Raw genomic sequence first — 22491 nt, 5'->3', positions numbered from 1 at the left:
GTTTCCTTTGGTACTTTCAAGTAGAGTCAAGTCCATATGAGGGTTGGAATTTCTTTAATATTCTTGACTCTATTCTTTGCTCTATTTACTTTTATATGTAAAATATTATTTGACCCAAACAATGCCACATAATGTTAAACATTGAAGCTACGGATAAATAATTAAATTGTACAAGGCATTTATTTTCAATATACACTTGAAATGTGAAAATGGATCCTCCATTTATTCAGCCAATCGGATGTCTCTTTATCAAACGGTCCTATTGGGTCTGTTTGTTAAACGGAGCCAAAGCCATCCATGGGTTCCCCACTACCTGCCACTCAACTCTATCCTGGCCATCAGGACGGCACTATACACTTCTGTTACTACGAGCAATACAGTTGTGGCTTGAAGAGGCAGTCAGTAGGCCTGGCCCATAGCAGCCACTAGGCCTGGCCCATAGCAGCCAGTAGGCCCCTAGCAGCCAGTAGGCCCATAGCAGCCAGTAGGCCCATAGCAGCCACTAGGCCTGGCCCATAGCAGCCAGTAGGCCCATAGCAGTCAGTAGGCCCATAGCAGCCAGTAGGCCCATAGCAGCCACTAGGCCTGGCCCATAGCAGCCAGTAGGCCCATAGCAGCCAGTAGGCCCATAGCAGTCAGTAGGCCCATAGCAGCCACTAGGCCTGGCCCATAGCAGCCAGTAGGCCCATAGCAGCCAGTAGGCCCATAGCAGCCACTAGGCCTGGCCCATAGCAACCAGTAGGCCCATAGCAGCCAGTAGGCCCATAGCAGCCACTAGGCCTGGCCCATAGCAGCCAGTAGGCCCATAGCAGCCAGTAGGCCCATAGCAGCCAGTAGGCCCATAGCAGCCACTAGGCCTGGCCCATAGCAGCCAGTAGGCCCATAGCAGCCAGTAGGCCCATAGCAGCCAGTAGGCCCATAGCAGTCAGTAGGCCCATAGCAGTCAGTAGGCCCATAGCAGCCAGTAGGCCTGGCCCATAGCAGCCAGTAGGCCTGGCCCATAGCAGCCAGTAGGCCCATAGCAGTCAGTAGGCCTGGCCCATAGCAGCCAGTAGGCCCATAGCAGTCAGTAGGCCTGGCTCATAGCAGCCAGTAGACCCATAGCAGTCAGTAGGCCTGGCCCATAGCAGTCAGTAGGCCTGGCCCATAGCAGCCAGTAGGCCCATAGCAGCCAGTAGGCCCATAGCAGCCAGTAGGCCCATAGCAGCCAGTAGGCCCATAGCAGCCAGTAGGCCTGGCCCATAGCAGCCAGAAGGTCTGGCCCATAGCAGCCAGTAGGCTCATAGCAGCCAGTAGGCCTGGCCCATAGCAGCCCCAGCGGGCAGGAGGTCTGTGTCTGGAGCTCAGACCCGCCTCACGGCTGGACCGGTGGTTCTTGGCTTCAGTACAACCTGGTGTTTCAACACCACATGAAGACCTCCACAGAGCCGCAGTACACTGTAGTCAAGCAGCGCTGCCTTGGCAGCACAAGGCTCAACCGCTCGTTATTTTCTAACCAAATGGCAATCCCCGTAATAAAACAGATCGGATGAAATTAATTATATTTAGTCAAAATCAAAACCTTGAAATTATTCATACTAATGACCCTAATAAAAAGGATGAATCCTGGATTGTATTGAATGTCTCTCCTCCCCCAGGGCGGTGGGCAGCCCGCTGGTCATGGACCCCAACAGCATCTGCCGGAAGACCAAGCGGCTGGCGGGCAAGCAGGCGGAGCTGTGCCAGACGCAGCCCGAGATCGTGAGTGAGGTGGCCAAGGGCGCACGGCTGGGGGTCCGCGAGTGCCAGTTCCAGTTCCGCTACCGCCGCTGGAACTGCACCAGCCACAACAAGTACTTTGGGAAGGTGCTGCAGCAAGGTGAGTTAGAAGAAGGTGGAAGAAGATGATCATAGTGATGGGCCTCTTCTCCCATACGCCAGCCAATCAGATGTTAAACACTTACCATATGTACTTACACAAATACTTTGCACAAATATTTTTACATCAATACTTTAAATCAACACTTTAAATCAACACTTTACATCAACACTTTACATCAACACTTTACATCAATAATTTACATCATTCGAACTTTGAGTTATATCTTATATATTCTACATAATATATCACTTTTTAGTTATATCCTACATATTTTACATAATATATCACTTTTTGAGATAAATCCTAATCATTTATCACTATAAGACTTGTGTCCTACAAAATATATCACTATTTGAGTTATATCCTACATAATATATCAATATTTGACTTCTATCCTACATGATGTATCACTATTTGAGTTACATCATACATAACATATTACTATTTGAGTTATATCCTGAATAATATATTACTATTGGAGTTGTATCCTAGGACCTACATAATATGTATCTAATATATCACTATTGGAGGTGTATTCTACATAATATGTTTATGATCTATCACTATTTATTTCTAAGATTCAGAAACAAATTTTGCTTAATTTTACATTAAGTAGATTCTAAATCCAGCGGCGGTCAGAAAGCCTCACTAGTGCATCTTCTAATGTTGACAAGATGGGCAGCAGTCACTCATTTATTCAAACCATTTTATCCGTTAAAAACAGTCCTGTCTACTAAACCTTACATTTTCTCTGTAAAGTTTGGGAATTTGAATTTGTTTGTTGAAACAAACCACATTATCAAGTAGAGAAACAAACAACCCTGAGATTATGACGTTATAGCCAAGTCATGGGAATTAAGATCCAGTTTCCAATCATTAGAACTTGTCGAGGCTAGTCGCTGTCCTTACAAATACTGGATTACACTGAAAGTCTTATCTTAGATTATTAAAATTTACCTATTTATTCAAGGACTTAAAGGACATAAAGGAAACTATGAAAACATTTAAACATGAACAAATTATTCAACCATATGAAACTTTGGTAACACATTAAACCTGCCCTAAGTAGCCTCACGTGGATTAAGTACAAGGTACAGACCACAGTTACTCTTTCCCATGGGGGGGAGGGGAGAATGGACCAGAATAAAACCATTCGTGGAAACAAATTCCCTGGATGGATGGACCTGTTCTTTCTTGAGAAATTTCAATATCAATATCAATATCTGAACCAGTTCAGATATTGAGTTGAACTGAGTACTCAGTACTGGGTGTATGCAGTACCAACATGATGTAGTGTAGGTTTAAACTATGAACTGCTGAACCCTGATGAGTTGGACTCCTCCGTCCCCTCCAGCCCTGGTGGAGCAGAGACACTGAATCCCTGCTGAAGGGGCCAAGCCAGGGGAGACTCTGACTGTCTCTGGAGCAGGGTGGTGCACTAGAGCAGGGTGGTGCTCTGAAGGAGGAGGGTGGTGCTCTGGTGGAGGGCTGTGGTGCTCTAGAGGAGGGTGGTGCTCTAGTGGAGGGTGGTGCTCTAGTGGAGGGTGGTGCTCTAGAGGAGTAGGGTGGTGCTTTAGAGGAGTAGGGTGGTGCTCTAGAGGAGTAGGGTGGTGCGTTAGAGGAGTAGGGTGGTGCTCTAGAGGAGGGTGGTGCTCTAGAGGAGTAGGGTGGTGCTCTAGAGGAGTAGGGTGGTGCGTTAGAGGAGTAGGGTGGTGCGTTAGAGGAGTAGGGTGGTGCTCTAGAGGAGTAGGGTGGTGCGTTAGAGGAGTAGGGTGGTGCTCTAGAGGAGGGTGGTGCTCTAGAGGAGTAGGGTGGTGCTTTAGAGGAGTAGGGTGGTGCTCTAGAGGAGGGTGGTGCTCTGGAGGAGTAAGGTGGTGCTCTAGAGGAGGGTGGTGCTCTAGAGGAGGGTGGTGCTCTGGAGGAGTAAGGTGGTGCTCTAGAGGAGGGTGGTGCTCTGGTGGAGGGTGGTGCTCTAGAGGAGGGTGGTGCTCTAGAGGAGGGTGGTGCTCGTGAGGAGTAAGGTGGTGCTCTAGAGGAGGGTGGTGCTCTGGAGGAGGAGGGTGGTGCTCTAGAGGAGTAGGGTGGTGCTCTAGGGTAGAAGGGTGGTGCTCTGGTGAGGGTGGCACTCTGGGAGAACATGTTCTCTGTTCCCAGAAGCTTTCTTTTGAATGTTCATGGCGGTTCCCACCATTCCTCCACCGTGCTCTAGAACATGATGGTCATCTCCCTCCCTCTGCCGACATCTTGACTTAAGGACGTCTGAACCCGTGACCTGGCGACCACACTGGGCGGGCCGAGCGTCAACATGCGGTGGGATCCCCCTCTGTGATGGCGCTCCAACACACAAGGGCAGCTGTTGTGTTTCCACATCAGACATCTTCACACTTGACTGGCTCTCTCTTCCCAGCATCACTCAGTGTGTGTCTGTGTGTGTGTGTGTGTGTGTGTGTGTGTGTGTGTGTGTGTGTGTGTGTGTGTGTGTGCGTGCGTGCGTGCATGCATGTCTGTGTGTGTCTGTGTGTGTGTGCTCAACATGATAATCTAAAATTGCCTCTCATTTTTTTGGTTCTTCCTCTCCCCCAACATCTCTCCTCGGATCTCCTTAACATCTTCCTCCAGCGCTTTGAAGTTAGTAATAAAGCGACTGCAGAGTGGCATGCCAGTTCCAATGAGCTGGGTTGTCAGTTGTGTTGCGCGATGTGAGTTCATAGAACGCTGTGTGCGTGCCTGGGGGTCGATGGAGGGGCCCTTGACGGCCGCCCTGACAGGGTTTAGTTTGGTCAACAAACAACAGAGCAGCTCCTCGTGGTGGAGGAGGCATCACCTGCAGGACAGCAGATGTTCTCAGGTATTTGGGTTTTAACTTCATGTTGCAGCTTCAATGAATGACCTCAGTTAACGCTTTAAAAACCGTTCAACAGCACACGTCCCTTCCTGCATCTCCTTTCAGGATAAAGAACAGCAAAATACAAATAAAATAAACCTGTAGCTAATCACGGCAGCAACTGGTCATAAGAAGAAATAGCAACAATATGTATTTTAAATAAATGTCTCAATATTCTGAATGTTCCTGATCCAGACACCACAGTAATGAGTGAAATAGCACTAGAGTGGTGCAGACCCAGTGTGTTCTGTTCCCCAAGACAAGTCAAGACACTTTCCGACAGGGCACAGTGAAGGAGGTTTGGTCTTGGCAGTCAATCTCCATAACTCATACCAGACAGGCACTGTAATTCTTTGCAGTGAAGTTAAGTACTTATTGGTCACATGACGTCCCGGTCTGGCCGACAGACCAGAGATGTATAAGTGTTTAGATGATACCTCATTATAATAACTAGCTGGTGTACATAAAGATTGGGTTGGGGACAATAACCTTTGAGTCCCTATTATGTCTGTTGTGATTTTTGGTATGCAGTTTTTACCTTTAGCTCTTTTATCGTACACTGAGCTTAACTAAGACCCCCTGGTTCAATGTGGCACTAAACCAATGGTCTTACCTAGTTTGTTTATTTTCAGTATGGTCATAAAATTAAAAAGAACAATGAAGAAATTGTATGCCTGAACCTGCTCCGGGCAGCAATGCAAACATTTCTCCCGTTGTCCATCCCAATGTTTATTGCAACTTTCATCCCGATGTTTATCCAGATGCGAGTGCTCCATTGTATTGAAGAATAGCCGTCAATTTGTTCCAATCCCTGAAAGCGGTCTCAGAAAGCTCTGATACTGAGATGGGGTGAGGTCACTCGACCCACATTAGATGGAGTTCAGCCTATACCCAGGGGGCTAGTTTTAAAGCAGAAATATACCCGAACTTCAAGCTTTCATTAGGGGTATTCCATATGAACACTCGATCCCAGCAACCCAGCAGCAATGGGATGGCGCATCAAGTCCCACCTTATTTGAGATTAAGGGAAATGAGAATAATGAATGACACGGGAGAAAGGAAAGAAAGGCAAGTGGATCCGCTAGCTAGCTCATCATGAATTCCTTTCCGTCTATAACTTAACCCCATAGTGCTTCTACGTTTTGAAGCCTCTGAGGTAAATTATCTGGTTTGTGCATGCAATTATACAAATATATACTGTAGTATAGTTTAAGTTTAACCTATATATATACTGTAGTATAGTTTAAGTTTAACCAAAATTTATTTAACTATGTTATTAAAGGGATCATTTATTTTGTGTGTAGCGCCCCTAGCTGCCCTTAGCTATGGATATTGAGTTGCGCTCCTGAATTCTTTTGTGTGTAAGAGATCACTCTCTCTAATGTTAATTAATGCACTAAATGTTAAGAAAATACCCTAAATTTCCATAGGGCTACATCCTCCCCTTACTAAATGTCTAAATGTCCTCATAAGACATAAAACACACTCCCAACATTACAACTACTGTATAAAGTAAACTATTGTAAAGCAGAACTATAAGTTCCTATCGTGAACTAAGGATGAACTAGTGTTTACCTAGCTTGATGATAATGCCTCTATGAACTATGGTAACTGGTTGCTCACTGGCCTTTCCAGGTTCATCATAAGTAAGTCTTAATACTGGTTTTACTCGTCTTTTTTCAGTTGTTCTCGGTCTAAGTGCTCTATTTACTTCTGTTTTAGAGCTCAGTTTTTCTTTTGGTGCAATGCCAACATATCTTCTAGCATCCAGATCTGTTTTGGAATCATAGGAGTCCAACTCTGCATTACCTCCTTCGTCTTCTCTGTCGGCCTCCAGCTCTTCAGCTAACTGGACAGGACTTGGATCTATAGCGTCTTCATATTCTGAGCTGACAGAGACTCGATCTGACACTTCTCTCCTCTTCAGTAGGCTTTCCAGATACTCTCGGTATGGTCTACGAGACTGGCCACACTCCACATCAGACGAGGAACCTGTCATCTCTGGGACTTCTTCTCTTTGCCCCATGTTCTGATATCTTTGTCTAGTTCTGGTATAACGTGTCTTGGTCTCACAGGGGTTTCGTCACATGCTTGATCAACTGGTATCCTGACAGACTGCCCGATAGGTAAGATGTGGTCACGATGGATGGTCCTTACTCCGCCTTTGCCTCCCCCAGGTTTTACACAGAAAACAGGTAAGTTCGGCATCTATCCGACAACTACATGTGGTATGGAACTCCAACGGCTTTCAAGCTTGTGTTTCCCTTTTAGTCCTAGATTCTTCAGAAGAACACAGTCCCCTTCCTGTATGTTCTGAAAGCTGACCTTCGAATCATAGGCTTTCTTGTTCCCAAGTGAGTCTTGTCTGCAGCTTGACTAGCAAGTTGGTATGCTGTTTGCAGGTCACGCTTCAGGCCTTCCACATAGTGGAAATGGTTTGTCTCCTGAGTTCTATCTTTGGAGGTTTCAAAGCACAGGTCTAAAGGTAGTCTGGCTTCCCTAACAAACATCAAATAATAAGGAGAGTATCCCGTCGCATCACTTTTTGTGCTGTCGTAAGCATGCACTAATGAAGGTACATGCTGGCTCCAGGACCTCTTCTTCTCTTGGCCTAACGTACCAAGCATAGAGAGCAGAGTACGGTTGAAACGCTCTGGCTGGGGATCCCCTTGAGGATGATACGGAGTCGTTCGTGATTTCCGTATGCCCAAGGTTGTCAGCAGCTCTCTTATCAATCACGACTCAAAATCTCTTCCCTGGTCGGAATGAATCCTAACAGGCAAGCCATAGTGGACAAAATACTTCTCAACAAGGATCTTGGCTACTGTCAGAGCTTTCTGATTCTTCGCAGGAAAAGTTTGAGCATATCTGGTATAGTGATCGGTCACTACCAAGACGTTACTAATGCCTCTGGAATCTGATTCCATTGACAAAAAGTCAATACACACCAGGTCCATAGGACCACTGCTGGTGATCTGATGTAAGGGAGCGGCTTTCCTGGCAGGAGTTTAACGAGTGATGCACAGCCCACAGTCTCTCACATATGCCTCTGCCTCATTAGCCATTTTGGGCCAGTAGAATCTTGCTCTTAGGAGTTCAGTGACCCTTTCCACTCCTAAGTGGCCCATTTTGTCATGAAGAGAATGCAACACTACTTCTCTGAACTCAGCAGGCAGCACCAGCTGTACCAAGACGTTACTAATGCCTCTGAAATCTGATTCCATTGACAAAAAGTCAATACACACCAGGTCCATAGGACCACTGCTGGCGATCTGATGTAAGGGAGCGTCTTTCTTGGCAGGTGTTTTTACATACAGTGGGGCAAAAAAGTATTTAGTCAGCCACCAATTGTGCAAGTTCTCCCACTTAAAAAGATGAGAGAGGCCTGTAATTTTCATCATAGGTATACCTCAGCTATGAGAGACAAAATGAAAAAATGCCCTTACATGCCCTTTGTTGGCAATGACAGAGGTCAAACGTTTTCTGTAAGTCTTTACAAGGTTTTCACACACTGCTGCTGGTATTTTGGCCCATTCCTCCATGCAGATCTCCTCTAGAGCAGTGATGTTTTTGGGCCTTCGCTGGGCAACACGGACTTTCAACTCCCTCCAAAGATTTTCTATGGGGTTCAGATCTGGAGACTGGCTAGGCCATTCCAGGACCTTGAAATGCTTCTTACGAAGCCACTCCTTCGTTGCCCGGGCGGTGTGTTTGGGGTCATTGTCATGCTGAAAGACCCAGCCACGTTTCATCTTCAGTGCCCTTGCTGATGGAAGGAGGTTTTCACTCAAAATCTCACGATACATGGCCCCATTCATTCTTTCCGTCACACGGATCAGACGTCCTGGTCCCTTGGCAGAAAAACAGGCCCAAAGCATGATGTTTCCACCCCCATGCTTCACTGTAGGTATGGTGTTCTTTGGATGCAACTCAGCATTCTTTCTCCTCCAAACACGACGAGTTGAGTTTTTACCAAAAAGTTATATTTTGGTTTCATCTGACCATATGACATTCTCCCAATCCTGTTCTGGATCATCCAAATGCTCTCTAGCAAACTTCAAACGGGCCTGGACATGCACTGGCTTTAGCAGGGGGACACGTCTGGCACTGCAGGATTTGAGTCCCTGGCGGCGTAGTGTGTTAGTGATGGTAGCCTTTGTTACTTTGGTCCCAGCTCTCTGGAGGTCATTCACTAGGTCCCCCCGTGTGGTTCTGGGATTTTTGTTCACCGTTCTTGTGATCATTTTGACCCCACAGGGTGAGATCTTGCGTGGAGCCCCAGATCGAGGGAGATTATCAGTGGTCTTGTATGTATTCCATTTCCTAATAATTGCTCCCACAGTTGATTTCTTCACACCAAGCTGCTTACCTATTGCAGATTCAGACTTCCCAGCCTGGTGCAGGTCTACAATTGTGTTTCTGGTGTCCTTTGACAGCTCTTTGGTCTTGGCCATATTGGAGTTTGGAGTGTGACTGTTTGAGGTTGTGGACAGATGTCTTTTATACTGATAAGGAGTTCAAACAGGTGCCATTAATACAGTTAAACAGCCTCTTAAAGAAGAAGAGGTTACAGGTCTGTGACAGCCAGAAATCTTGCTGGTTTGTAGGTGACCAAATACTTATTTTCCACCATAATTTGCAAATAAATTCTTAAAAAATCAGACAATGTGATTTTCTGGATTTTTTTTTTTCATTTCGTCTCTCATAGCTGAGGTTTACCTATGATGAAAATTACAGGCCTCTCTCGTCTTTTTAAGTGGGAGAACATGCACAATTGGTGGCTGACTAAAAACTTTTTTGCCCCACTGTATGCCTCTGCATCATTAGCCATTTTGGGCCAATAGAATCTTGCTCTTAGGAGTTCAGTGACCCTTTCCACTCCTAAGTGGCCCATTTCGTCATGAAGAGAATGTAACACTACTTCTCTCAGCAGGCAGCACAAGCTGTAGTGCCTCATCTGCAGCTTTCTTGCTTGTTCTGTACAGAAGTTCATCTCACATCACAAGTTTGCAAACTTCCCTCTTCACCAGGAGCATCTCTGGGTGTAGATCTTTGTTGCTAGGCCAGACTCCCTGTTTCACTGCCTCAATCACACGTCAGATCACCTTATCCTTCTTCTGGGCAGCCATCAAGTCAGCTTTTGACAGTTGCTCCAGTGAGTTCAGGTGTATCTGAGACAGAAAGGCATACACATCGGGAATACAGGCTGGCGAAGCTCCTAATTGTTCCACATATCTGGGGGAAGAATACAAGGATTCCTCAACTTGTATCCACCAACATATAGACTTCACCACGTTTGGAGACATGCTATCCCACTCCTCACCATCTTCGGGAAAGTTGTGAGAGAGCAGGTCAGCATCTATGTTTGCTTTACCAGGCCTATACTTTACGTCAAAGTCATAGGTGGCCAGGGCTGCAAGCCAACGATGACCTGTCGCACTGAGCTTGGCCGTGATAAGTACGTACGTCAAAGGGTTATTATCAGTGCATACCGTGAACTTGGCTCCATAGAGGTAGTCGTTGTATTTATCCACGACAGCCCATTTAAGTGCAAGGAACTCAAGCTGATGTACAGGATATCGTTGTTCAGGAGAGCTCAACTTTCTGCTGGCAAACGCCACTGGTCTTAACCCTTCGGGGTGTTCTTGATAGAGAACGGCACCGAGCCCTTTGAAGCTTGCGTCTGTGTGTAGGAAATATTAATCAGACATTGAATCATTTGATTGAAAGCGTCAGGACGTGCAGGACTGGTCCCATCGGTCATTGAATGGTTCTGAATCCTTAAAGTAGGTCTTGATCTTGTCCAGGACTTGCTTCTGTTCATGCCGGGTAGGTGCATATCCCTTGGTCAGTTCCGTAAAGGGCCTAACGATTGCTGAGTAGTTCTCTATAAAGCGTCTGTAGTAACCACAGAAATCTAAGAAAGATCGCAGTGTCTTAAGGTCAGTGGGCTGCGGCCATTTAGCAACTGCTTCAAGCTTCTCAGGGTCAGTGGCAACGCCCTCAGCAGAAACTATGTGACCCACATACTTGTGACCCAATGATCCCTGGGCTGACAAAATTGACATTTGGCAAGGGAGGGTTACCTCTGCCCTACATCTTCAAGCCTGTCTAACACCCGCAGGAGGCGCTCTTCATGCTCTTCCAGTGAACGTCCAAAGACTATGAGATCATCTAAATAAACCAACACTTGAAGGAGATTCATATCGCCAACAGCCTTCTCCATAAGTCTTTGGAACGTTGCAGGCGCTCCTGTTATGCCCTGGGGCATTCTTTCAAATTGGAAAAATCCAAGGGGATAAATGAACGCAGTTTTCTCTTTGTCCTCCTCTGCCATGGCAATCTGATAGTAGCCGCTGCGTAGATCGAGGACAGAAAACCATTTGCTCCCAGTCAAGCAGTCTAATGCATCATCTATGCGAGGAGTTGTGTATTGGTCTGGAATCATATGGCTGTTGAGGGTCCTATAGTCAATGCACATTCTGACACGCCCGGCTTTCTTTCTGGCTATCACAATTGGTGATGCATACTGGCTACGTGACTCCTTAATTATGCCAGCCTTCAACAACTCCTGCAAGTGCTTACGGACATCGTCAATATCTGCCTGAGCAAGGCGTCTTGAACGTTCTCTGAACGGCTTTGGTTCCGTCATCCTGATATTATGTTCCACATCCTTTGCCAGGCCAACATCCCACTCAAGCACTGAGAATACGCTAGCTCGCTCATATTACTTTTGACGGAGTCGCTCTTTCCATTGACTTGGTTTGGGTGAGTCGCCAAACTGGATCAGTTGAGGGTCTAACTCTGTTGGAATAGTCACGGCTTCAGTTTCAACTTTCTGAGATGGAACGACTGAATCAGCGTAGCATAGCTGGCCTAAGACAGTTCCAACTGGTATGACTGTGTCCTTCAGAGACTCATTCTGGATAAGAACTGTGAGGTGATCTTCATCCACTGCAGTAGTCGGCACGACCATAGGCTGCAGCATTACTCCAGATGGTAATGGAACAGTGGGTGAGGCTTCGACCATCAGCAGGTCTTGATCCAGAGGCTATGTCAACTCTACTTCACAAATGGCACAGCATTCACCATCCAGGTAGGGTAAGTGAGCCTGGGCCCATCCACTTCACATATCCCACTTCTTCCTCTGAACCCTCGGTGGTTGGCTGGACTGTGTGCACAAGGATGTTCTTTCCTTTTATTTCAAGTGTCTGCGCAAGGTCCACTCCTGTGGTCTCTTTGCAGAGTCTAGACAGTCTCTGAAACAGGTTAGCATTAGTTCCTAGGATCACAGAGGTCTTCTCAGAACTTCGAGGACTTGGGCATATCAGGTCCAGGACCGAAAGTGTCTCCTTCGAGCCTGTGACCTTCGCGGGAAAATCCATCTCCACTACGACATTTCCGAGGTAGGGGTAACTGGTGTCGCTTAACCCTCATATCGCTAATCCTGACACTGGCTTGATTGGGACATCATGTAAGTGCCGGTTGTACCAAGTCTCAAAGATAATGATAAATAGTGAGCCACTATCAAGGAGTACATCGCAATGTTGGCCATTTATCTTCACTGGAACGATCGAAGAGGGGCCAATCAGTCCATGAGGAATGTCTCTTCTCAGCGTGGTTATCTCACTTTTCTTAGCTGAGCACACTGTGGGACGGCTTACTTGAGATTCTCCCTGTTTGGCTTTCTTTAGAGAGTGAATCAATTTCTGGATCACTTTGGCCTGATTCTCTGCATCGTGGCATTTAGCAGAAAAATGGCTGTTTTCTCCATAGTGATAACAAAAGTTCCCATCAGAATCGTTTGATGGTTGCTTTCTATTATCACTGTGGGCTGGTTTTGATGAATCTACTCTATGAACTGTAGCAGGGGATTCAGAGACTTTAGGCTTTTGGCCTGCCATTTGCTTTTGCAGGTCCTTCACTTGTTTTCTCAAGGTAGCTACATCATCCTCACCGCCTGTCTCTGGGGCGGGCACTTTTGTCAGAGACCTTGGTTCTTTGCTATCTGCTACAACTTGGCTTTGTAGAGTTCTCATGGAAGTGAACATTGACTTGAGTTCTTGAACTTCAGATCTCAAATGCTCAACGTCTTCCTGTCTACTGTCCGTAGCAGGGTTTGCATGGACTCTCTGTACCGATGTGTTAAGCTTCATCCTAGAAGTCTCATACTCCTCTTCACTTCGGATTTCGCTCAGCAGTTCTAAGAATGATGGAGGCTTTTTCTTCCGTTCCCTGAGTTTGAGCTGAACAAGCATCATATCAGAGTGGACGGCTCCTCTGAGCAGCTGCTCCACTCGAGCATAGTTGACACGGCCTGTAGGGATACCTCCACGGCAAACCACCTTGGTCAACAACAACTCTAAATGCCTAAGAAAGTCAGACAACTTTTCCTTTGCCTGCTGCTGTAGCAACGTAAAGGCGAAATATAGGTCTTCACCAGTCTCAGCAGACCCAAACGCACTCTCAATGGCTTCGAAGCATTGAGCTGGACTAACCTCCCGATCAGCAGTCCATACAGCCTTTACAACAGCCAACGCAGGACCCTTCAATGCTCAAGAGACTCTTCCCCAGCTGGGGTCGACAAAGTACCTGAGAACACTCTCAACCGACGGTAACTGCTGTTCTCGCCCGGTGGTTTCTCCATCTTAGCAAACAAATCACCTACTGCTTGGATAATGGACTCAGCCGAGCCACCCGCTGGTGGATCATCCAACAAACTCTTTAACGGGCTGGGAGAAGCACCGTCACCAGGAACAGGATTATCAGAAGCAATAATGATCCTCCACTTTCCCGTCTTGCCATCCGGCAACAGTTCTGGAGGTACTTTGGAGGAGTCCACCACTTCCTTACACTCGAATAGCACTTTTAGTAGATTCAGCTACAGACTAAGTGTCCGTCCAATCACTCGCACTCGGCCTAAGGCTTTGATGTTTCCCATGGTTTCTTCAATCTGGGCATTCATCTTCTGGAATCATTACCATCACATCATTGTCTTCATCTAATTCTTCTCTTCTGCACCAGACTTCAAGCTCTTTAACTAATTCTATAGTGCTACTCTGCGACTCCATTTTCTTTTTAGCTTTTAGCTTCTCAATAAGCTATTTGACTTATTTTCTTTGGGAAGCTAATAAAAATTTACAGGCTTATGCTAACAGCTAAACATGTATTGACATATAATTACTAATCAACTAATTGCATTAATTAACATCCCGGACGAGCCCCCATTATGTAGCGCCCCTAGCTGCCCCGCTATGGACATTGAGTTGCAATCCCGAATTATTTTGTGTGTGAGAGATCACTCTCTCTAATGTTAATTAATGCACTAAATGTATTTCGCTTAATGCAATGCTAATGTTTGTTCCTTTAATGAATTTTAACTTTTAATTAAATTATTATTTTTACCCCTTAACCATTTGCTTACTCAATGATAGTGTTATCAATATCAAAACACCCAAATAACATACAAATATTCAAGATCATTCAGTTTAGACAATTTATATAGAAATATATGAATTAACCAAACCGAACATACATTGACCTTGACACATAAATCATAAAATATTAACTCTTAATTGAAAGTTCAATTTCAAGGGAAATGAAACATGGTTCAATACAATATTACACACTTTTCAGACCTAAAACTAAGCCCAGGAAATGGAATAAACACCAAACCCTTGTCAGAGTCAGAGGCAACGTTGCAGCGTCGCTTGGGAGCGGTGGGGCCTAAAACACGTTGGCCGCTTCACGTCAATGCACAACAAAGAAACTCACTGCTAGAGCTGGTCGTCGTCCTCTGCCCTACCGCTGCTGGTGAAGGAGAGCGTCGTCGCAGCTTAGCAGAGAAGTCCAGGAGAGACTGAGCTTGTAGAAGAATTGCCCTGGTGTCAGTCGAGCAGGCTGCTCACTGGCAACAGGTCTGGAAGCTCGGGCTAGCTCACGCTGATCAGCCGTTCTCTCGCCGGTAAAAACTCTAGCCGAGCCCTTCACCACCGAAGCACATAAACATTACCAAAGTCACTCAGGAATACTTGTCTAAACCGCACTGTCCGTGTGTTCAAAAGCACTCAAAAGCAACACGCATTAAAACTTGGTGTTCTACCAAACTCCTAACGTGATTCACGTGTCCAGCATTATCCTCCATCTCTCTCGTCTCTCGCCCTTCCGCTCTCGTCCCGAACTCTCACCCCGACCTCTGATCGGTTCTTACTCCAAGTACATGCATCCAAACTAACACATTTTGTTATGCATGTAAACATTATTTAAACATATTTAGCATTTATAAAAACACGTATGGAAGTAAAATAAACAAAATAAAACAACAACATAATAAAAAAAATAGTTAAGAAAATACCCTAAATTCCCATAGGGCTACATGTGGTTAATCATTTCTTTTTGGGGTACTATTAGAATATGTTTACATACTTTAATGTGCAAAGTATACCTGATTATTGTAATACTGTTCAATGATGCAGGACCGCATTCAGCCGTTATCAGAACCCCCCCCCCCCCCGGCCGGTCTGCTCTCATTGGTTAGCTGGTCCACTTTGTTGCGATTGGGCCTGACCTGCCCAACCAATCAATGGCTTTGGTTCAGCAGTAGCTTCTTCTGCCCGAGTCCGATTCTGAATCATAACTTCAATCACAAGTATCATCACAGCCAAGAGTGGATAAGGACCTTTCACAGTGGTAAGTAGTTATATCGTAGCTATCATATATTATAGATGAAATACATCACGATAACAACGTGTGTTTGTTGACTGACCAATTTGTATATTTTATCATTTCGGTGCTTTTTTAAATATTTTCCTTATTATGTTGGAGTACGAATGAAGCAGGTTCCAGTCCCCCTTATATGAGGGATACACCCTGCACATCCAGGCCTAGAGTCTGACTTGAATCCCTACGTCCTGCAGAACATCAACAGCATTTATAGAGCTGACTTAGAACAGAAGAAGAGTCATTTGGAATTACATGGAATGATACAACTGTCTTGAATAAAATCATTGAGGTTTCACAATACCACAGGACCCAAATTATTTGTAAGGAAATAATAAAATAAATATTTTCAAAATTAAGTCGGCCGGAGCTACTTATGACAGAATGTCAGGGTTGTCATGTCGTCTCCCGCCAGGAGGTTCTTGATCCGGCAGTAAGTTGGCTTTCAACCCCCACCTGACTGCAGGGTTGGCACCCCGGACCCCTTTGACAGTACCTCATACTGGGGGGACAGGTCTTTGGTATTAGGATAGATTTAAACCCCTCAACAAACAAAGTCCTTATACCCCTTTTCAATGACAACCCTTTTTAGGTTGTCCACATAATCTGTAAAATATTTAATTCAAATAATCCATCTATGTTTCCAAAGAACTGAAGAAGAACCCTTTGGGAGACAGCTTGACCACACACATGCGTGAAAACACATTTAAACACACCAACAATATCCTAGTACTACACTATTAGTACACAGCCCCATCTATGGACCTCGGAACCACTACACACAACACACACACATAGAGAAGGGCCTCCGGTCTCTTTATACTAGTAATGCAACTCCACCCTTGAACACCACATTGGGATCGGAAAACCATCACCATATGTCAACACATTTTGAGGTAAAGGTGGGCCTGATGCTCATTAGCAAATCTATTTGAACACTAAGTATCAAGTTAACCAAGGCCTACAGCTGACTATCGAAAACATTTGAACAAAATAAGGTCAGTTAGCATGTTAGCCACATCCTACAGCTGATTAACCACAACGTTTGAACACTATAAAGTTAGATTTCACGGGGTGTACAGCTCAGCTGCAACCACCAACTCTGACCTTTTTTAAACAGAACATATCCACAATCTACTTAAAGGTTGTGATCCTGAATATACAGGTTGTTCAGCCGTGAACTGTGTCTATCTAGGAAGCAGTCCTACATTGAATGAAGGTAATGGTGAAATGGTATTTGAACCACTGATTATTTTGTATTCCTTTGGAAGCCCATACAAAGGGGATTTGTATGGGTGACAACAGCGCCTTTTCGACATCGTGCTCCACGAACCGAACTCCAGCGGCCGCCGGTCTAACTGTCTTTCTTTGAGGTAATACGAAATGCGCCGCGGGGCGGAACTTAGCACTCAAGAGTCCGGGCTAACTCGTTTCCAGTCAGCCTTTACTTTGGTCCTTTTGTTACATCAAGAACGCAAGTAATGGCTGACTCTAAATTATCTGTTTCAGGCAGAGTAGCTTAGCAGTCCTAATACGTAATAAACAAAAGCTATGTAACACACTCAAGGAAAGGGAAAAGCCGAAGAAGTGTAATATGACCCCTTTAAGTCCACAATAGTTGGCTTCAAAGCAGGAACTTAGATCGCCGTAACATTCCCGCCTCTTAGAAATATCTCCAGGCTATTATTTCCCAACATTGGCCAAACATCAAGTTCTGGGAAGTTTACCTTTTGTTTTTTAAGATGTCTGTTCTGGCTGGCACTGTTTCAGAACGTCTGTCTTGAACTGGATGAACTAAAAAGACTTGAGATCTGTGTGGGTAGAGGAGATAACATCTTGGGAATCAGTGCTTGCTCTGTGGGCAATCACTAGTCAAACATCAGCCGCGATGATTATGCCATCGCCAGAACATCCATCATTCGCTGTTCTCTTCAAAAACCCAGTCTTGTTATGTGCCAAAAAAATCTGTAATAGGATGGAAAGGTATTACAACCATCATTGAGCTGCTCATAGAAATCTGGCAACATGAAGGCGTTGTAATATGTTTTGTAATCGCATGGCATAGTGGGCAAAGTGTTATTGTAAACCTGCTTGTAAACAAACAAGTCTTTCAAGCTCAAGCTATAACTAGTCCTCCAAACACATTAGAGGTGTCTTGATTGATTCATGGATAACTGAGTAAGCAATGTTATAATAACTAATAATTGTTGGAATGGACCGTCTTTAGCAGAAATAACTGAATTGCCATTTTATTGTTTCTTACATTATGTTCCCTCTGAAACATAATTGGTTTCTTGTAGTTAATTCTTAGGAAGGCACTGCACACACACACACACACACACACACACACACACACACGCACACACACACACACACACACACACACACACACACATGCGGAATTGATTTGCGTCACTTTTGCTTAACAAAGGAAGAGAAAACATTTTAGTAAGATTTGCAAATGATACTGATCACTGGCGTGGTTTACATGAGAAAGTAAATTTCATTCCGATAATGAATGGGATGCGTGGTTTACCAATGCAACGTGTCAGATCAGCCCTAATCTGGGACAGTCCTACTATGTGACAGCAGAGTTCCTGAGGGGAAAAGGCCCAGAGCCTGGGCCGGAGACCAACTGAAAAAGGCAGAGTTGCTTCCTTGTTTCCTGTTTCCCTACTTAGATATCGAAAAAAACTCACACGAGATGAGGCTTTCAGATGGATTTGAGTGTATTTCTACAGTGGCCAGTCTACAGGGTGTTATTTGAAACCTTTACAGATAATTGTTCACAGTTGACTTCCAGTTCGAGTTTGTGTTCGCAATCATGTACTTACAGATATCTGCCACGAGCAACATGATAGGTCAAAACTAATATAAAGCAAAAAGAAGTAAAACACCCGTTCAGACAGATTTGAACTGGCCATCAGAAGTAAGATGGACCAATCTAAAGTGTAATTAGTGAGACCAAATTGTGTTGCTACGTTGGTGCACTGGTAAATGTTGGGTAACAGTATCAGAAAGGCTTCTTGTTGACAGTTGGTTTATGCTTTATGATCAATGGGATGATCATAGTGGTGCATGCAAAGGGTTGAATGCAAACATTATTCAATATTTACTTCCGATTCTATCATTGTTATGGTCATTTATACAACAAAGGGGATATCGTATTGTAGAAGAGACAGTTTTTGTTTCATGTATTCTAAAAATTATTATACTCTCTTTGTTATGTCTCACCACATCCAGCTCCAGTTGATCACACATTGCACAACCTTCCATGTCCAACCTTGCATGGGTTAGACTTTGTGTGTGTGTGTGTGTGTGTGTGTGTGTGTGTGTGTGTGTGTGTGTGTGTGTGTGTGTGTGTGTGTGTGTGTGTGTGTGGCTGGGTGTGTGTGTGTGTGTATGCGTGTGTGTATGTGTGTGTTTGTATGTGTGTGTGTGTGTGTGTGATAGTATGCGTGAGATTGTGTGTGTATGTGCGTGTACGTGCGTGCAGGTATGTGCTGTGTTTTGTGCATGTTGGTGCGGGCCTAAGGGTGCATTCATGCGTTTGTGTGTGTGTGTGAGTGAGTGTGTGCTTCATCCATCAGCATTATTTACACCTTTCCCCACTCCCAGTACCAGGGAGAAGGCCCTTTGGTGCAGAGCTTCTCAACCACTGTTTCAGGGAGTTGTCTGTACTTCTCAATTTATTTATATGAAACATTATAGCAATTTTATTACAATAATATAATTTATCCGATTAGATTCTTCCAGATTGTGTATAAAACCATTCATGGAAACACAAAAAGGGGTCCTAGTTAAGTAAAGGATATAGGCCTCCTTTGTACGTTATAAGCTTTGACATTTAACACGTTATGAGTGTAATATTTTGCAATTTGAACATAACGCAAGTGAAGCCTGTTCACAACAACATGTAAAGAGAGAAACTCAATATACCTGACAGCCCTGATATACCCAGGGCTGGTAACGTTTGACACTTCACACATTGTTGCCTGAAAGATTAAGCATTAAATAAATGTGTTAATACCCACAGTAGCCCTTCTGGCGCTGAAGGCAGAGCAGGACAGGCCCAGACACCCACTGGGGGAAGGCTTGGAATTCACATCTCCCAGGCAGAATGGGAAATGCGGCACATCAATTCATACCGTTTTCAATATGTTTTTTTTTTTATCTTCTCACCAATAGTTATTTGTGTCCCAGAACTGTTTTGTTTTAGATGCGTTTCTGTTTTGTTTTGCTCTTGATTGATCTTTTCCTCACCCCTTAAGCGATGGTGAGTCCTCTGGTCTCTCCTGAGGTTTTGGGGGGTTGGTGCTTGTTCAGAGATAATCACAAGCAAAATACTTCTGTGCAAAGCGAAAATCAAAACCCGACTAATAATATTTAGCTGAAATGGCTTCAGTACTGTTCTCCTTTATGCTGCCAGAGACATGGTAATGCTTCACTTGTCATGATCTACACTCCTGGTCTGCTCTATTCTCAAACACCGTGCTGACGATAGTACTCAACTCAACATAACAATAAGTTGACAACACATAAACACACAAATGCACCGTTACAGTAACAAAAGCTACACAGGGAACCACAAACTTAACAGCTCATCAATATCTCAAGAACCCAGATTAATTTCCATTACCGCTATGACCAACGCTCCCAACCCTCAAACAACAGTTCATGTTTTGACATGCATGCGCACACACACACACACACACACATGCAGCCACACACACAGAAACTCAAACACACACACAAACACACACACACACACCCACACACACACACACACACACACACACACACCTAAACACACACACACATACACACACACACACACACACACACACACACCCACACACACAAACACACACACACACACACACACACACGCACACACACACACACACACACACACACACACACACACACGTGAGTGCAGCAGTCACTTGAGTGTTTTCGGGGTGCACAGCTGGAATTGATATCATGGTGGCTTGGTGAGTGGAGGTCCCGTCGCACGCCACCCACTCCCCCGTGTGTGTGTGTGAGTGTGTGTGTGTGAGTGTGTGTGACCAGCCCTAATGAATCCCATTCACTGAATCATGCGATACGCAGCATTGCTGGCTGCTCCGCCAGAGCTCTGACTAGCATGCTGCTCACCACCTTCCAGCACACAGACATTAAACCTCTCTCACTGAGGATGGGCTCCACAGCGCCGTGTTGGGGGACTGCTCTCTCTCTCTCGCTTGCTCTAACTTTTACTCAAATTTTACCTTTAATGTTACCTTTTATTGATATTTTGTTGTTGTTATTTCAGCTGTTTGCTGTCTTTTTATATCCTGTAAAGTTTGTTTGAGTACTTCATAGATCACTAAAAGTGATCGATATTATTTGTATTATTTTATCTCTCTTATCCTCAGTTTTTCTTCATCTCCCTCTCTCTCTCTCTCCCTCTCTCTCTCTCTCTCTCTCTCTATCGTTCCGTCTCCCTCTTTTTCTCTCTGTCTCTCTCTCTCTCTCTCTCTTTGTCGCTTGTTCGCTCATTAAACACAAACACACACACTGCGTCCTCTACAACCAACTCTCTTGCCACTGGTGCTGTGAGGACATTAAAGGAGGCGATAGTTCCCAGTACTCCCAGAATGTTACCACAGCGTTAACATTCTGGACGGCCTCTGTTGTCTCCAGACAACAGAGGCCGTCCAGCCCCTAAGCCTTGGTTTTGGCTGTTATTGTTTATGACCAATGTTTCAAATCCAAGAAGAAATTATGGTATTTTAAAAACATCCCTCGCTGTTTCTCACAAGATGTCAAACATGGTCCACCTTTGCGGTTGTCCTGTTGACACAAAAAAAGGAATAATTGTCATTTTTTATAATAGGTCCTACTTATCTAACAACATAATAGAGGAATGCTGTTGAAAATGTTCCCACGTATGCCATAAAATACAGCCAAAAAATAGTGATCCCATCCTTTGAGGGCTCTCGGTAAAAAGGAACCGTATACATGTTTAAGCCAATGACTATTCAAAGATCTCTGACCCCCACCCCTCTGCATGGAGAGGTGAGCATGTAGGTCTGACTGGGAGGAGCCAGGGTGACCAGGGAGGCTGAGGCCTCAGGCCAAGACGCACCATCAGTTGTGCACTTGTGGTCAGACTATCATTTAGCCAGGCGTGCTAAGCCCTAGGAAAGACAACATCAGTTGTGTGTATGTGTGTGTGTGAGCATGTGTTGTGTGTGTGTGTGTGTGTGTGTGTGTACCAGCCTGCATGATGTTGTCTGTGACCAAAAGGGTGCCCCTATCAACAATGTAATTGCGAAGAGACCTGTGATTGCTGTAATAGAAGTGGATGGAGAAAGACTTGCTTTGATCATGCAGCAATGTGTCACATGACCGCAGAGACAGACGGGCGCTACGGCTCCTAGGGCTGGACAGACAGACAGAAATAACCACAGGGACTAAACGGGTCTCTACCAGGGCTGGACAGACAGCCAGACAGGAATAACCACAGGAACTAAACTGGGTCTCTACTAGGGCTGGACGGACAGGCAGACAGGAATAACCACAGGGAATAAACTGGGTCTCTTCTAGGGCTGGACGGACAGACAGACAGGAATAACCACAGGGAATAAACTGGGTCTCTTCTAGGGCTGGACGGACAGACAGACAGGAGTAACCACAGGGAATAAACTGGGTCTCTTCTAGGGCTGGACGGACAGATAGGAATAACCACAGGGACTAAACTGGGTCTCTTTTAGGGCTGGACAGACAGACAGACAGAAATAACGACAGGAACTAAACTGGGTCTCTACTAGGGCTGGACAGACAGACAGACAGACAGACAGACGGACAGACAGGAATAACCACAGGGACAAAACTGGGTCTCTTCTAGGCCTGGACAGACAGACAGACAGGAATAACCACAGGGAATAAACTGGGTCTCTTCTAGGGCTGGACTGACAGACAGGAATAACCACAGGAACTAAACTGCTGATCTGATGATTGATAAGCAGGTTGCCAGTTCACG

The 22491-nt window shown here is 45.0% G+C and overlaps 1 protein-coding gene across 1 annotated transcript in view; it reads left to right on the top strand.

Moving 5' to 3' along the window:
• wnt6b (wingless-type MMTV integration site family, member 6b) overlaps positions 1–22491 on the top strand; it is a gene marked incomplete at its 3' end in the record, with an annotated part of 36415 nt that overhangs the window by 8925 nt on the left and 4999 nt on the right. Inside the window, exon 2 of the mRNA XM_079732716.1 lies at positions 1638–1858. Within this exon, the coding sequence (XP_079588842.1) occupies positions 1638–1858 (221 nt within the window). The remainder of the gene's footprint in view (positions 1–1637; positions 1859–22491) is intronic.

Source organism: Pollachius pollachius (genome assembly GCF_949987615.1).
Source record: "Pollachius pollachius genome assembly, chromosome: 3".
NCBI classification, from domain to species: Eukaryota; Metazoa; Chordata; class Actinopteri; order Gadiformes; family Gadidae; genus Pollachius; species Pollachius pollachius.
This window is presented reverse-complemented; position numbering and strand designations above follow the sequence as displayed.